Here is a 17,015-nt window from a genome sequence, read left to right as displayed (position 1 = left end):
GTGTGTGTGTGTGTGTGTGTGCATGTGTGTGTGTGTGCGCGTGTGCACGTGTGTACATTGGATACCAGAGATCAATCTTGGCAGTTCTCCCTCAGGACACTGTCTACTTTGTTTTCTGTTTCCTGTTTCCTTTTCCGTGCCTGAGGTATGCTGACTTGGTGGGGCTGAATGGCCAGTGAGCCCCAGGGATCTTCCCAGTGCTGGGGTTCCAAGCATATCCCACCATGCCTTGTGTTCATTTGTGTGGTTTCTGGGGGTTGAACTCAGCTCTCCATGTTTGCATGCTTGCAAGCTCCTTACTGGCTGAGCTCTCGCTCCAGTCTAGTAAATAAACTTTTAGTGATAAAGTTTCCTGGGCACCAGGATTTGAACACAGGTTCTGCCTCTGGTTTGATATTGAGGGATTCTGACTTCCTTGCTATGCTGCCTGACTGCTAGCTCTTTCCGCAGCAGACCTTCAAGGAATGCAGTCTCTGTATGGTGTCTGCCAGTTTCTTCTACAGCTTCTGTCCTCTGACCTTCTAGCTCAAAGTCTGAAATCACAAGACCAAATATCTAGCTAAAGATGTAAGACAGCTGGAAACTCACCCACAAGACTAGCAGCCAGGCTGCAGTTCTGACTTCAACACCCAAGGGTGCAGAGCCTGGAGGCCCTCATGGGTTTATACCAGTGACAACTTGCCAGTCTGGCAGCAGTAATGGCCATGCATGTGGGCAGATGAGATTTACTATTTCTCTAGCATATCCTCAGAGAAGAGAGTTCCTGGTAAGAGTAGACACATATGTGCCCCCTTGTTGGCTCCTGGGGTTCTCTGTGGGGCCCGTAGTGAGGCTTCAGGAAGGAGAAGGAAAGAAGGGACGACAACAAAGCTTGGACATGCAGATGGCTATGACAACTCGAGGCTGCCAGCACAGTGCCAACCATCCTGCTGACACCGCAATGGGGAGGCTGGTAACCTGGAGCAGACAGCATCTCCCTGGGTCTGCAGTGTCTTCTGGGCTTTGAGCAGCAAGCTGCTGCAACACTCAGGAGGTGGATGGGCAGTAGGGTGTGGCCTCAGTGTTATCTCCCTGGGTCAAGCCTGTGGCCTCTGATAAGAAATGTCTGATACCCTGAAGGAGCAGCCAGAGGCTTCCTGGCAGCTGGTGGCAGTGGCAGCCCAGCCTTACACAGGGTTCCTATGTTGCCCTGCAGCACCACATCACCATGAAGGATGCAGATCATTTTTGAAAGTGGTATCCATGAATCCCTTTAGGGAAAAAGGATGCAATGGGTCGCTGTTTAAAACTGGATTTCTCTGGAGCTTGAGTATGACCCCCTTATACAGCATGGTACGTAGGCAGGTAGTCAGATGCACCATATCTTGTCATGGCAGCCCTGACGCTCTCATAGAGTTTTACAGTGTGTTGATGGTTAGACTCACTGAAGCTTCTCACAGCAGCTCAGGATGGAACACGTCTGTCCTGTGTGAATGGCTGGGCAGCCTGATGAGAGGAGTGTTCTCACAGAGAGCGTAATAAAACATTGCATGAAGTGGAAACTGAGGGCATTCACAAGACCATGCAGCCATTCTTTCTAGTTCTGGTTTCTTGCACATTTAAAGCAATTGTGTCTTCAAAATCAAGCACTTGTTCCGTTAGCTAGAAATGTACATTTTAAAATGGTAAAAGCAATTAGTGTTACTATTCCTCGTCATGCTGCTGGTAAAGGGTCTGATTTCCCGAGAGCAGTTTGGGAGTTCCGTGTTCACACCCTGTGCCTGTGGTTCTCTCTCACATTGTAAGCTGTTCAGTCAGAAAGCAGGGAAATGCAGCTGGTGTTGGCTATGGCCACTCTGCCATGCTGAAGAGGAGGCAAAGTGGAGGCGCTGGAGGGTGTCTCCCCAGGCCCCCCCAGGACCAGGCCATGTGTCCATCCAGGGTCCAGAGTGAGACCAGATAGGAAGTAGCTGCTTCCAAAGGGGAAGTCCCTTGGGGTCGGGTGCAAGGACACTGAAGTGTCTACTCTGTGCTCAAACTCACTGTTAGCTGGCTTTCTTTGGAGCCTGCACTTCCCTTTGAACCCGGCCTGAATATCCCTGTGCTTGTCCCCTGTCCCCTGCCCCTGATTTTCCTGGCTTCTCTCTTGTCAGAGGCTGAACACCAAAACACAGCTCCTGAGTCGAACTCGCTCCTATGCCTTGGGATTTATGAGCCATCTCGTCTCCCTGTCTAGATGGGAACATCGCCAAGAGCTACAGTCTGGTTGGTTCATTTCAGAACAAAACAAAACAAAACAAAAAACTACTGAGGTGAAATTTACAAGCACAACATTTTAACAAAATGGAGCATTTAGTGCACTCATGATGTCATACACTTGCCCCTCCCCCAGCCGATCTGTTTCTTCGGATGCACCCATGCTGCATATTTTAGAGGGACAGACACACGCCACAGGGCCTTTGTGTCTGCTCTTTTCAGTCCTCAGTGGTGTAGCACCCACAGCTGCCAAGGGTGGGGCTCCTTCAATAGGCCCTTGAGGTATACCCACAAAGTAGGGTATTACTCACCTTGATAAAACTATCACTATCCTGGTGCATGCCACATACAACATATGCTGCAGGAGAGTAGCTGATTCATGTTTTATAGCTGAACATTTTAAACCAACAACTTATATTTATCAAATACAAAGATTATTTTGCAATGTGTAGGCATTCAGGAATGACCAAGTGGGGTAATGAATACATACACCATAATTTTTTCATGTCAAATACAGTTTAGACTCTATTTATAAATTTTATTTTCTTTAACTTTATGTGTATGTGTGTGAGCCTGCATGAGTTTCTGTGTACCATGGGCATGCGCGAGCCCTTGGAGGCCAGAATAGGGCATCCACTGGAACTGGAGTTACAGAGGGTTGGTAAGTTGACATGCGGGTGCTAGGAATAGAACCTAGGTCCTCTGTAAAAGCAGCCAGTGCTCTTAACTACTGAGCCTTCTCTCTAGCTCCATGTCATTGTAAAGAACACAGTAAGTTAATGATTGGACCATGCTGTGTATTAGAATCTCCTGAGCTTACTTTCCTTGAATGAACTGAAACCAACCAACCTCCACCATCACACATTCCCAGTAACCACCCGTTCTGTCCTTTAAATGAGAACATGCAGCTAATGGTGGCTAAATTGACTGACGACTTTACTGGATTAAGGACCACCTAAAATACTAGTGCAACTATGGGTCTGTCTGCGAGGTTGTTTAACAGGATTAATTGCTGGAAGATTTGCTGTGGATGGCACCATCTTGCGGCCTGGGTTGCCAGACTGAATAAAGAGTGAGAAAGGAGGATGCCACCTCTCCACTGCCTCACTGTGGATACTGTCATGTGCCCAGCTGCTTCGTGCTCCTGCTGCCATAGCGTTTATCATAGGGTTGTATCCCTGACGATAGAGCCCTGAGCAAATACACTGCTCCTTGCTTATGTTACACCTGTCAGTACTTTGCCAACAAGGAGCTGAGTAACTGACACACATAGCCTGCGTCCCTCTACGCCTGGCTCTGCTGCGTGTCACAATATCTCCTAGCTTTACCTTTGCTTGCTTCCTGCACCTTATATCTCCTTCCCTGTTTTGTCCCTTGCTGTTGTGACCTGTGATGCATTGACACAGCAGTCATTTTAGCATTCTGGTTCCCTTTCCTTTGGATACAGACCCAGGAGTAGGGCTGCGCTCTTAGCTGTTTGAGGAACCCAGGAGTGGGGCTGCGCTCTTAGCTGTTTGAGGAGCCCACACTATTTTTTGCAGAGACTTTCCTAACTTACGTTCTTGCCAACAGGAGTGGGCGTTCCCTGTCTTCCCACATTCTCTGTAATACACATCTTTTGTCTTTAGATAATATTCTGTCAGCTATGATGTTCTTTCACTTTGTGACTTCAATCTGCATTTTTTTCTGGTGATTACTGATGAACGTTTTCCTCCATGTATCTGCTGATCATTTGTGTCATCTTTCTTAGAGACATGCATATTCAGAATTTTTTGTTTTAAAATAGAGCCATACATATTTTTCTCTAAAAGTGAGTTATCTCTTTGGTCTGGAGAGATGGCTCAGCAATTAAGAGCACTGGCTGTTTTTCAGAGACCCAAGTGGGTTCTCAGGAGCCACATGGCAACTTCCAACTGCCTGTACATAATCCCAGCTCCCAGGGATCCGATACCCTCTACTGTCTTCTGTAAATACTGCATTCACCACGGCACACACACATGTGTAAAGTAAGACATCTTAAAATGTTTAAGCTGTCTTAATTTTTCATACATTTAAGTATTAACCCCATATCTTATATGTATTAGCCACTTTAAAATTTCTGTGATAAAATGCCCTCACTAAAAACAACTTAAGAGAAAACGGGGTTTGTTCTGATACAGTTTGACAGTACAGTCCATCATGGTAGGAACAGTTAGGCAGTGGGGATGTGAACAGCTGATCTCATTGCATCCATAGCGAGAGAGAAGGAGAGAGGAGTGCTGGCGCTCAGTGCATCTTCAGGGGTGGCAGTGTCTGGGGAGGCGCTGCAGCTTCTGGGAAGGTATGTCGCTGGGGGGCAGACCTTGAAAGCCACCGTCTCATCCCATTCCAGTCTGTTCTCTCTGCTTTGTGTTTGTGTCTGAAGACATGGGCTCTCAGCTTCCTGTCCTTGCTACATGCCCCTCTTGCTGGCTGTCATGCCTCACCACCCTTATGGATGCTTTTCCCCTTGGAAACCATAAGCCAAGACAAACCCTTTCATTCAGAGGTTGTTTGTGGTCACTGCGCTTTCTCATAGCAATGGAGAAGTAAGTACTACAGGGCTGCTGCTGATAGGTGTAGTTTCATGGATAGAACCTTTCATGTCAATAAAAACAAACGCCTGTGTTTCTTAGTCACAGTTCTGCTTCCTTGCTTTGTTGTGGATAGAACCTGGGGCCTTGTACACACAAAACAAGTGCTCTGCCTTAGAGCAACCCCCGAGCTCTCTCTGCAATGACTCTTTGGATTCAAATCTGTTTTGATTTTTCTTACAGGATTTGAAGATATTTTTATTCCTCAGGTGGAATAAAAGAGAAGTAGGTTCCTTGAACTTTGTTCTTTCTAACACAAGAGTGTGGAAAGAGACAAGAGAATCAATAGAACACGCCAGTGCTAAGGGGGTCGTTCTCGGAGTACATTCGTTCAAAAACTGTATCACAGGGTGGGTTGCCCTGGCTTCTCCCGACAGCTCTTAGTTTTAAAGTTTATTTAATTTTAATTAAAATGATGTAGGGGTTTGTGCACACGAGTGTGAGGCTCTCAGAGGTCTGAGAGTGTCTGATCACCTGAGCTAGAGTCACGGGCAGTTTTGACCATTGTGTACCGGGGCTGGGATGTGAGCTCCAGTCCTTGCCAAGGGCAGTTTGCATCTTAACCATGGAGCCACCTCTTCAGCCCCTCCTGATCTCCACGGACTGACCGACCTCTCTGTTTCAGTGTTGGTGACTGGGCCAAGGGTCTCGGGCATGATGCTCGCATAAGAGCTTTACCAGTGAGCCACACCTCAAACCCCTAACCTCTTCTCATCTTCAGCTGCCAGAGCCTGAGTTGTGGAATGGAAAACAAAATCTCAGGGATGATTCTTCTGACGAGGAAATCTCCCCAAGGGAGGTCACATGCCTAAGAATGAATGGAGTACCAACCACACCTTAATCTGCTTAGTCATTGTAGGCCTCATCTGGGCAGTAGTGGGCTTTTCTGGGCTCACGATGTTCAGGTCACCAAATGCGTCATCTGGCTGGGAGGTGAGATCTATCCCATCATTGTCTTTGGGGAAAGTGGCTTCCAAACTACTCTCCAGGAAACTTGACTTCTACAGCATGGCCGGCAAGCTTCTCGGGATGATGAAGAGGGCTGGACACACACTGTCCCAGTCAGAGTAGCACATGCGCTTGGATGATCCCAGGTGGGGATCCCCGAGTGATTCCTTGTACGAAACCACGGTACCCACCCGTGTCGAGGCGAGGGGAGCATGCGGGGGGGGGGGGCGGCTGGTGTGTGGAGTTACCTGTCTGTGGAGCCAGGCTTCGCTTTCATCTTCATGTTTCTGAAATAGAATTGGACCGTTAGAAAGGGCTCTTTGTTTGTGTGCACCATACATAGAATGGTTTAATTTTACCTATGTGGCAGCTACCCTTGAACACAGTGGCCACAGAGACTTAGTGTGGCAGTAATCCCTCTTTGTGGCTCACATCCTAGCACAAGTGTCCTCAGGCAAGAAGAATGCCATTGTCCTTAACAAGCAGGGCAATCCACAGCAGTGAGCAGCCTGTGGAAGCTAATGGTGTTCATAACACTTGGTGGGTACCACTGGCCAGCCTGTGTGCATGTGGTGTCATATGAGCTGGGCATGTGTCCCCTTAGCAGTCACCACTGGGCTGTGTGTCCTGTTAGGCTGCTTCAGATGCCTCGGATGCTGCACTGTGTGTGTGTGTGTGTGTGTGTGTGTGTGTGTGCGTGCGCGTGCGTGCGAGTGTGCGCGTGCATGCAATGCATGTTAGTAGACATGTGGATCAAAACTGCAGTTTATAATTTTAAGAAACAAAGCCAGTTAAAAGAGGCAAGGCATATATGAAAGCTGCTCTCCAGAGCTGTGTGTGAAAGTACACAAACCAATCACGCAACCATCAAATGGTGTTCTGCTTGGTTGCTGTCACCTGAGATGCCACCAGGCTGGTGCTGCTCCTGACTGTGGGTGGCAGTGGCAGTGGCAGTGGCAGTGGCTGCTCTTTAATGCATGATGGGCATAGCAGGACAGGCACAGAGAAGGTTTGGACATTCAGCAGTGGTGACCAGCACTGGGCTCTGCCTGAGTTTCTTCTCTCCCCAGCAAGCCCATCAGAAACACCTAGAATTGCTGCCAGTAATGATAGGGAAATGTCAGGCCAACTTGAGGTGTCAGAGGCAGGGGCAGGTCACTGCAACCTCCTGGGGAACCTCCTTGTCAGTGTACTGAGAGATGCTGGGTAGGGCTCACAGCTCTCAGTAAACCTGTGTAGGCAAGCCTCATGCTTCTTGCTAGGTAAAATAGAAACTTAGGGTAAAAAAAAGTTTCTAGAAGATCTGTCTAGAGTGTCAATTGGTCTTTTAAATTCAATACAAGGTGACTTTCTTAGGCTGCGGCTCAGCAATGTAGAAGCTTGGCTTGTAGGGCAGAGGGGAGAGTCTGCTGCCTGGCCAGGAAGAAAGGATGCCCTGGGATGCTCCTGTTCCTAGACACACTGCGGGTCGGCCTGGACCTGCCCTACCTGTGCTGGGGTACCTGGCTTTACAGTGTTGCAAGGGAGAAAGGGCCAGGTACTGGCCAAGTCCCCTCTTGAGCAACAGAAAACAAGGAGAGCAGTATTCCCAGGAGAGCAGCCAGTGTGAAGGGAAACAGACCCTTGCCCCTGAGATTAATGGCTGCACCTCTAAAGTGCCCCCGATCTTGTAGCAATATCTGATCTGGCCACCAGGTGGCACCAAACCAGACGCTGGACATAGTGTGAATGACAGAGCTAAGTTAGGCTTCACATTGCTCCAGCAGGATTTGGACGACACCTTCTATTTTATGGCCATCCCTTCACCCCCTTCTCTGTCTCAGTACTGTACCTTAGTGCAGACACCCGTGGTGGCATCACAGAGGGTCAGGATTGACACATTCTGGGCCCGGTTCAGCCAGGTCACAGCGACCTTGGTGCTGGTGGCCCACTTCACCATGGTGATGTAATATTCCCTGAGAACACAAACAAGAGTGTGAGCAGGTCCAACGAACACCGGAAGATGGCTACACCCCTTCGGTGTACAGCAGTCAGTGTGTGTAGATGTGGGGTTCTGAAATGGGGTCATTCACATGTGGGGTCAATGTCCTTATGGGTGGTCAGATAACACGGAACATCTATCTGCCACCAGCTGGGCTCTTAAAACTGAAGGCTGGGTCACTGGGGTTGGCCTGGCAGTCTGGAGGGATGTTACACACTCTGGTTGGGGCTCTACTGATTTCAGTTTCACATCATAGTCCTGCCAAAGCTTACACTTTGGCTGTTTGAGAGAAGAAGGACCTGGCAGAGAGGTGGGCATGTGAGGGCAAGGGAGAAGGAGTCCTGAGTGAGGGGCAGTGCAGGGGATCCTCAGAGAACCAAGCCGCAGAGACTCCAACGCTGGCTAATGAGGGCTCAGTTCTTTTTCTTCATTCTTTAAGGAAGACACAGCCAGGATTGGGGACGATGGCTCTGTTCCCAAGCTTTGGGAACCACATGCTGGGTTTTACCCAAACCTGAAAACACCACCATGCTCAGAGTGGCCTTATGTTACTATTGGGAGCTCGGGGGAGGGGGAGACTCCTGAGAGCAGACTGGGGAGCTGTGGAATGCTGACCTCCTGGCAGCTGTGCCTGCCTGCACAAGGCCTGAGCAAGATCCAGCCAGCCGACATCCAGCATGGACCAGGGAGAGGACCCTTGGCCTCGCCATTGGCACATAGACTGTTAGCAATTGAAGGCTGTTGAGGGAGTCACTCTCCTTTGGGGATATAACTGATAATAAGTAGCTCACGCCCTGGCGAACAGCCGCATAAGCATGTGTGTCTGTACAGCACTAATCAGGCTCAGTGGTTATCAGAAACCACAAGAAAGGAAGGCATGGAATTAGGGGGTGATGGGAAGTTGGGGGGGGGACAGTGGTGGATAGATAGAACGAAATATGTTGTATAACTAGGTGGAATTTTCATCCAACTACAGGTCTCTATTTCCAGTCCTGTCCCTAATCAGTGTCCTTTGCGTGGGCAGATGCTCTGCTAGACTGATGCAGTGCTGTAGAACGTTCGTAGACAAACTGGGAGGCATTTCAGGGAGAGGACAAAGCTAGATGGGAAGTATAAGCCTTCTGAGGGAGCTGGGGTAGAGCTGGCACAGAAAGGAGGGAGCACTCTGGTGGAAAGGAGGGAGCATTCTGGCGGAAAGGAGGGAGCACTCTGGCGGAAAGGAGGGAGCACTCTGGCGGAAAGGAGGGAGCACTCTGNTCTGGCGGAAAGGAGGGAGCACTCTGGCGGAAAGGAGGGAGCACTCTGGCGGAAAGGAGGGAGCACTCTGACAGAAAGGAGGGAGCACTCTGGCGGAAAGGAGGGAGCATTCTGGTGGAAAGGAGGGAGCACTCTGGCGGAGAGGGAGCATTCTGTTGTGGCTGCAAACGCCAAGGCAGAGAGGCATGTGGGAGTCCTGTGTGTGATAGCGCCATCACATCTGCAAGTGAGCGCATCAACAGGAAGCCATGGTTCTTGTGAGCAACGCTGCTACTTCTCCCCCGCTTCTTTTCAGTTTTATGACTTTATTTGACTCTCAGCAGTTTCCATCCATATTGACTGTTCGTTTGAATGTTAGTAACAGGTACATAAGTTATTGAAGTATAGAGCTTGTTTGGTGACTCCTCATCTCATTAAATATTCTGGACAAATGTGCCTGGATAAAGTATGGAATGTTTCTTATTCTTTTGATGCAAACAGCTTTGTTGAACTTGTTATCAACATTATTTGAAGTTTCATCTCCTTCAGGTAAATTTCTGGATTCCTTGAGTGGACAAAAAGCACACTATTTTATTTTATGTGTTTTTCTGGCGCCTGCAGAGGCTAGAAGAGGGCACCAGTTCCCTGGAACTGGAGTTACAAATGGTTGGGAGCCACCATGTGGGTGCTGGGGATGAAGCTTGAGTCCTCAGGAAGGGCACCAACTGCTGTCCCCTACAGAGCCATCTCATCAGCCCTGAGAGCCCCTTGAAGCCCGCTTTGCAGATGCACTTGTGAATGTTGAGAGTGGCGAACAGCCGCATAAGCATGAGTGTCTGTACAGCATTAATCAGACTCAGCGGTTATCAGAAACCACAAGAAAGGAAGGCATGGAATTAGGGGGTGATGGGAAGTTGTCACTGCCTCCTCAATGGCAGAGCATCTCCTGCTTCACCACCTTCCCTTGCAGGAATTGTTCCACCAGGCCCAAGTTGGAAAGGTTTCTGACGGTCTTTCTGACCTAAATGATGATGTCCACTCAGAGTTGACACACAGTACTCAGAGCAGTTGCTGTGGAAAGCAGGGTCCTACTTAAAAAATGCAGGCACTCATGGCTTGGCACTAGCTCACAGGTAGGATGGAGGCTGGATGAGTAGGCCTTTAACTCCAGCTCCAGAGGGGAGCAGGCTCTGAGCATGTGGGAGGGGCACTTGCACATTGGCTAAGGAGATGCCTTCAGATCAGAGCAAGGAGGCCTTTGCTGGTGAGCAGTGGATGAATTCTTGATAAGTCCATTGTTTGCCATAAAATATGAATGGGTATTGTCTCTCTCATAGGGGTTAATGTGCCATGTCACGTTGTGCTATTCGGGTTCTGGCACAGGCTCTGACAGCCTGTGGCAATAAAGGGGGAAAGGGACAAAGTATATTGATCTTATGACACAAAGAGCTGACACTTAACTCCAGCATCTTAAAGCAATGATGATGTTTCATACATCAAGCTGTGACAGAACATACTGTGAGAGGGAGACAGGATTTCTCTGTGTAATCTTTGCTACCCTGGAACTTGCTTTGTAGACCATGCTGCCCTGAACTCATAGACATCCACTTGCCTCTGCCTCCCAAGTGCTGGGATTAAAGGTGTGCACCACCACCGCCTGGCAAGGAATTTGTTTTTAAGGGTATATGCTTTAGTAGAGGACAGCTTTGAGCACAATGTTGCCTGCAGAGATGTTCACAGTCCTGTCTGGGTCTTCCTAGAGTTACCATGCATCTATCTATGCAGGCCAGACAAAGTGCATTCAGACAGATGGCTATTCAATGCCTCACAGTAGTTTCTCCATCACTGAGGACCAAGAATGAAGTATGCTTCTATTTTGTTGTTCTATCAGAGGGGCTGGATATACAGAAGGGCTGGCTGTCAGGGTGTGTAAAGAGCTGGTGTCACAGAGAATATGCTTTGGCAGTTGTGGGCTCTGTATTCAACAGTTAATGACGCAGCAGTGAAAGCATCCATTGAGGAGTGGCAGAGTCATTTTTATGGCAGCCCTCTGTGTATGCTAGTTTAGTGTAGCAAAAGCCTATCTATTTATCACAATGTCCATCCATCCACCCATCCATCTAACCACCCATCCACCCATCTACCCACCAAAACACCTACCCCACCATACTCCACCCATCCCACCTTACTCTACCCTATCCATCTATCCATCCATCCATCCATCTATCCATTCATCCATCCATCCATCCATCCACCCACCTGTCAACCCACCCCATCCATCCATCCATCCATCCATCCATCCATCCATCATCCATCCATCCATCCATCCATCCATCCATCCATCCATCCATCCACCTACCCACTCCATCCATCCACCCACTCCATCTATCTATCACACATCTAGCCACACAGGCTTCATATTAGTCCACTGTCCATCAATATGCATTAAGCATTTCCTAGACAGATTACTGGTGTTATATGAGGGCATGCTGGGTGTTTCCTATGTCTCCCTGCAGGTGTCTTTGCCTCCTTCATTCTGCTCTGTGCTGGGGTTGGGGACTCACCTGCGTGGATGGCGTGGTGCTTTGGATGAGACGCCTCCACCCCATGCTTATATATTTGAGGGTTTGGTTCTAGTAGGTAGAATACTTAGAGTATTAGGAGGTGGCCTTGTTGGAGAAGGTATGTCACAGAGGGTGGGCTTTGAGATTTTAAGAGCTCATGCCAAGAGTCACTTTCTTTCTCTGCTGGCAACTTTTGCATCAGATGTGAGCTCTCAACTGCTGCTCCAGAGCCATGGCTGCTTGCTTGCTGCCACACATCTCACCATGATGATCACAGACTAACTCTGAAACTGTTAGCAAGCCTCCAATTAAATGCTAATGTAACTAAGACAGATGGTGCGGTGGGGGAGGGGTTCTGATTGCCCTATAGGGGCAGTGTCAAGAGGTTAAAGGGAAGGGAGAAAGGTGATATTTATTTCTGTCTCTCTCTTCACAGTCCTCCATCAAACCAAGGTCCCAGCCGATTGGTGGCTTGTTCTGTCTCTCTCTGCCCTTGTGATCCAGTTAGAACACATCCCACCTATATCCTCAGTACTAGGATGGCAGAGCACCCAATGTTTTAGGTCACAGTCACTATAACTTCCTAGAGTCTACTGGTCCAGATCACTTATTTGTAAACTTTGTAATAAAGTGGAGTTAGGTTCATTTGAGGGTTGTCTTTTCTTTCCTGGAGCACAGGCATGGATAGAAAGAGGGACAAAGAAATGTGTGTTCCTGAAAAAATGTTCAACATCTTTAATCATCAGGGAAATGCAAATCAAAACACCTTCAGATTCCATCTCACACCAGTCAGAATGGCTAAGATTGAAAATTCAGGTGACAGCAGATGCTGGCGAGGATGTGGAGAAAGAGGAACACTCCTCCATTGCTGGTGGGATTGCAAGCTGGTACAACCACTCTGGAAATCAGTCTGGTGATTCCTCAGAAAATTGGACATAGTACTACCGGAGGACCCAGCAATACCTCTTCTGGGCATATACCCAGAAGATGTTCCAACTGGTAATAAGGACACATGTTCCACTATGTTCATAGCAGCCTTATTTATAATAGCCAGAAGCTGGAAAGAACCCAGATGTCCTTCAATAGAGGAATGGACACAGAAAATGTGGTACATTTACATAATGGAGCACTACTCAGTTATTAAAAACAATAAATTTATGACATTCTTAGGCAATTGGATGTATCTGGAGGATATCATCCTTAGTGAGGTAACCCAATCACAAAAGAAGTCACTAGATATGCACTCACTGATAAGTGGCTATTAGTCCAGAAACTTATACTACCCAAGATATAATTTGCAAAACACAAGAAAACCAAAAAGAAGGAAGACCAACATGAGGATACTTCATTCCTCCGTAGGATAGGGTACAAAATACCCATGAAAGGAGTTACAGAGACAAAATTTGGAGCTTAGATGAAAGGATGGACTATCCAGAGACTACCCCACCTGGGGATCCATCCCATCATCAGCCACCAAACCCAGACACTATTGCACATACCAGCAAGATTTTGCTGAAGGGACCCTGATATAGCCTGGCAAAAACAGAAGTGGATGCTCACAGTCAGCTATTGGATGTAACACAGAGTCCCCACTGGAGGAGCTAGCGAAAGTACCCAAGGAGCTGAAGGGGTCTGCAACCCTATAGGTGGAACAACAATATGAACTAACCAGTACCCCCAGACCTCATGTCTCTAGCTGCATATGTAGCAGATGATGGCCTATTCAGCCATCATTGGGAGGAGATGCTCCTTGGTCTTGCAAACTATATATGCCCCAGTACAGGGGAATGTCAAGGCCAAGAAGTGGGAGTGGGTGGGTAGGGGATCAGGGGTGGGGGGAGGGTATAGGGAACATTCGGGATAGCATTTGAAATGTAAATAAAGAAAATATCTAATAAAAAAATACTTATGATTAAAAAGAAAAAGAAATGTGTGTTCATAGCTGTCCCTTTCAACACAATGCCTCACTAAAGAAATTTTTAGCCCTTGAGTCTTTAACATATCAGGAGAATTTTGAGCCTTGTAGACTCAGAGTCTCAAGGGCTCGGGTCCTTCTTTCACAGATGAGGAACACAGAGAGTGACTTCTGAGGTATGGGTGGAAGAAGTGATCACTGTGGATCCCAGAGAGAACATTGTTCATGCTCAGCTTGGCACCAGTTTCAGGACATCATCTTGTTGCCAAGGAAACATCTAGACTATCTTGGTTATGTTCGCTATGTGAATAGCCTATAGACACCTGCTTGGCATCAAGGCCACTTATATACCTTTCACATCTTCCCTTTGTGAGGATGGTAGGGGAAGGTCTGGTGTCTGGCTTTCCTCTCCTCTTTCCATTTCCTCCACTCTGGCCGTGACCCCAGATCTTCTGCTCAGCTCCATCTCGATCTATTTGTATTGGTCTATTTGATCTCCACCCTGTCTATTTGTATTCTGCACACTGGGAAGTCGCTCCCTCTGACCTCCTGGGGTCCTTCCACTGAATCCATACCTTCCACATCTGATCTTAAGTTAGTGTTCCCCTGTGGCTGACTCAGTGTTCACAGTGCCTGCTCACTACCTCTGGGTCAAACTCTATCAAGACCTTGTGTATAAGATCCTGCTTATCACAGCCCAAGCACGCATGGGAAAGCAGGGCTTTCCTACTTTAGTGACTGAGTACTTAGAGACCTTCTCAGAGCCTATAATCCATTTCCCTCACTCACCCAACTTATTTATGATGCTGTGACCTCTGCAGGCTCTTGTCTCACAGAGGAAATCTTTTTTGTTTCTGATATCATTTACTCACTAACTCCCAAGTATTACTCTGAAGTATTTTCTCTATACAAGAGTCTTTTTTCCACTTAAAATTCTTTATTTTATGTGTATGGGTGTTTTGCCTGCATGCATGTCTGTGCACAGAGTGCATGCAATGCCCATGAAGGCCAGAAGAGAGCACCAGATCCTCTGGGATTGGAATTAAGGATGGCTATGAGTTGTCATTTGGGTGCTGGCAATTGAACCTAGGTCCTTTGGAAGAGAAGCAAGTTTTCTTAACCGTAGACTCAACTCTGACTCCCTGAATTGCTTTTATATAAGATGGTCATATATGGCTGGCTTCCCCTGGTCTGAGGACTCCAGTGTCTCTTTGCCCTGAGGCAGCAGATCTCTCAGCCTATGGGGACTTCATTCCTCGGATTACAAGCTCCTTCTGAAGCTGTGGACTCCCAGGATTCCTCTACCAGGCACAGGGACCCCAGAGGAAGACACTGATTTGTTGAGTAGCTCCCTGGCAGGATTCGTTATAGCAAGAACAGAGAATTCATGGGAACGGAGGAGTCAGAGGGACCCTCGATCCTCAAAAGACAAAGCTCCAACCGCTTTCCTGGAGACCCAGGAAGAGATTCGCTCACAGCGAGTCCCTGAACAGACCTGCTGGTGGCACCAAACACAGCATCAGGCTTACAGTAAGCCCTGTGAATACATCTCCTACCCCTGGGGATCTGAGAGGGGAATGAAGAGGAGGGAACTTCTGCTTCCAAAGGAAGCTGAGGGCCAGAGAGGAGCCCAGGTGGCAATGGACTCTGGCTTTAGAGACCCAGGCCTGGTCCTATAAAGGACCAGGGGTCCTGTTAGCAGTCACCCACCCTCTTATTTTTGGTTTCTGTGAGTTGTGGGAGGAAGTGTGAGGGATGTGAGGAATCTTTAGAAGCCTTAGAAACATCAGGACCCTTGAGATGGGAAGACGGTAGGGAGACCTAAACAAAACACTGACCTATCGGCAGTCAGCAGGTATACATTCACTCTCCCACACCTCAATGTACCCAGGGATGTGTGAAAACACACTGCAGGCCAGAGTCTGTCAAGTCCTGCTCTCTTACAGATGTCCTCAAACCAGTGTCCCGATTTGCTAGCTGTGGCTCAGGGGAGAAGACTAGCTGTCACTCAAGCCCTTTGCATTTGCCGCCAACAGGCTCGCCAGCCTTGCGACATGGTCTGGAGAAACTTGTTCAGAACGCTGCTGACATACTCAGGTGTCAATGCTGCTTTGTGCTGACGGCTACTCTATTTTCAGGCTTGCCAAAGAGCCCACCATTCACTACTGTCTACTGTCAACATCCTCAGAATGCTCTAGGTGCCCCTGACACCTGAGTTACAGCACTGAACATCAGATTTTCCCCGTTTCTTCCCCTGGAAATGAATCTAATTCTCAGACTTCTGAGAATCCAATTTCCAACTCTTATGAGCTGGGCATTTTAACTACTGAAGGAGCCTAATCCAGTCATTGGTAGTGACTCTGTGACGTCCTTTGCAGTGAATCTATGGGACAAAAGTTTCTCACTCCCCCACTTGGAATGACTGTCACTTCCATCACCCAGAAGAGCTTCCTAACCTGAGAAGCCAGGACCCACCACCGTGTGGCACTGTGTTTAAACCAGAAAGGAGAAAGGCTGAGTCTCACATGTGTGTTGGCATAGGCTGTGTCATGGGTGCTGCGTGTAGAAGAGGAGTTGGTGGTAGAGAAGATTTGAGTCTCAGCGACCCAGGAAACAGAGTTTCTCACCACTCCCTCTCTACAGTCTGGGTGTACAGTAAGTTAGCTGGTTGCTACATACACACTCATGGGCATTCGCAATCTCTACATGGCTATGGGGAAAAACAGGGAGCAAACAGGCACCTATATTTACACTTGTAACTACAATACATCCATGTCTCTGTAAGTAGGCTTATTTCTATCTACATCCAGATCCAAATGTATACCCATGTTTAAAAAATTATAATTTAAAACATATTTATTTATTTATTTTTATGTGTATGGAGTTCTTGTATGAATTATTTACATCACAGGGCTATTCTCGGTTCTCCTTTACACATTTCCCAAATGCCTCTGATATTGGCAGGCTCCTGATATATTTATGCGGTGCTCCCAACACTTCCACTGGATCTTCTCACTCTGCACTTGGCTCTTGCCCCATCTCTTCACAGCCCTCAGCAGGAGGCTGCCACAGCTTTGGGGACTGTGCACTCCCATGGAGGAGTTTCATTGCCCTGATGCCTAATACAGTTCATGACACATAGAACAACTGGGGGCCTGGGAGCCATGTGGAAGGATTTACAGGGCCAGTGTAATACAGTAACAAGGAAGTCAGACTGGAGAGAGGCAAAGAATAGCCATGTGTCAGGGAAACCAACACAGTGTTTGGTGCCTTATGCTTGCCTGCTGACTGTAAGCTTGCCTGCGGACTGTAGGTCCTCCTGCTGACTGTAGACCTGCCTGCTGACTGTAGGTCCTCCTGCTGACTGTAGATCCTCCTGCTGACTGTAGGCCTGCCTGCTGACTGTAGGTCCTCCTGCTGACTGTAGACCTGCCTGCTGACTGTAGGCCTGCCTGCTGACTGTAGGTCCTCCTGCTGACTGTAGGCCTGCCTGCTGACTGTAGGTCCTCCTGCTGACTGTGTAG

General features: G+C 48.1%; 1 protein-coding gene across 4 annotated transcripts in view; it reads right to left on the bottom strand.

Moving 5' to 3' along the window:
• Window positions 1-17,015, bottom strand: part of Dpp6 (dipeptidyl peptidase like 6) — a 900,820-nt gene that overhangs the window by 71,962 nt on the left and 811,843 nt on the right. For all 4 annotated transcript variants that reach the window (XM_021188263.2, XM_021188277.1, XM_021188253.2 and 1 more), the window contains exons 11-12: window positions 7,627-7,750; window positions 6,044-6,082 (exon numbers count right to left, since the gene is read on the bottom strand). In XM_021188263.2, the coding sequence (XP_021043922.1) occupies window positions 6,044-6,082; window positions 7,627-7,750 (163 nt within the window). The remainder of the gene's footprint in view (window positions 1-6,043; window positions 6,083-7,626; window positions 7,751-17,015) is intronic.

Source organism: Mus pahari, chromosome 2, assembly GCF_900095145.1.
Source record: "Mus pahari chromosome 2, PAHARI_EIJ_v1.1, whole genome shotgun sequence".
In the NCBI taxonomy this organism is placed as follows: domain Eukaryota; kingdom Metazoa; phylum Chordata; class Mammalia; order Rodentia; family Muridae; genus Mus; species Mus pahari.
Note: the sequence above shows the minus strand (reverse complement) of the source record. Positions and strands in the feature narration are given on the sequence as shown.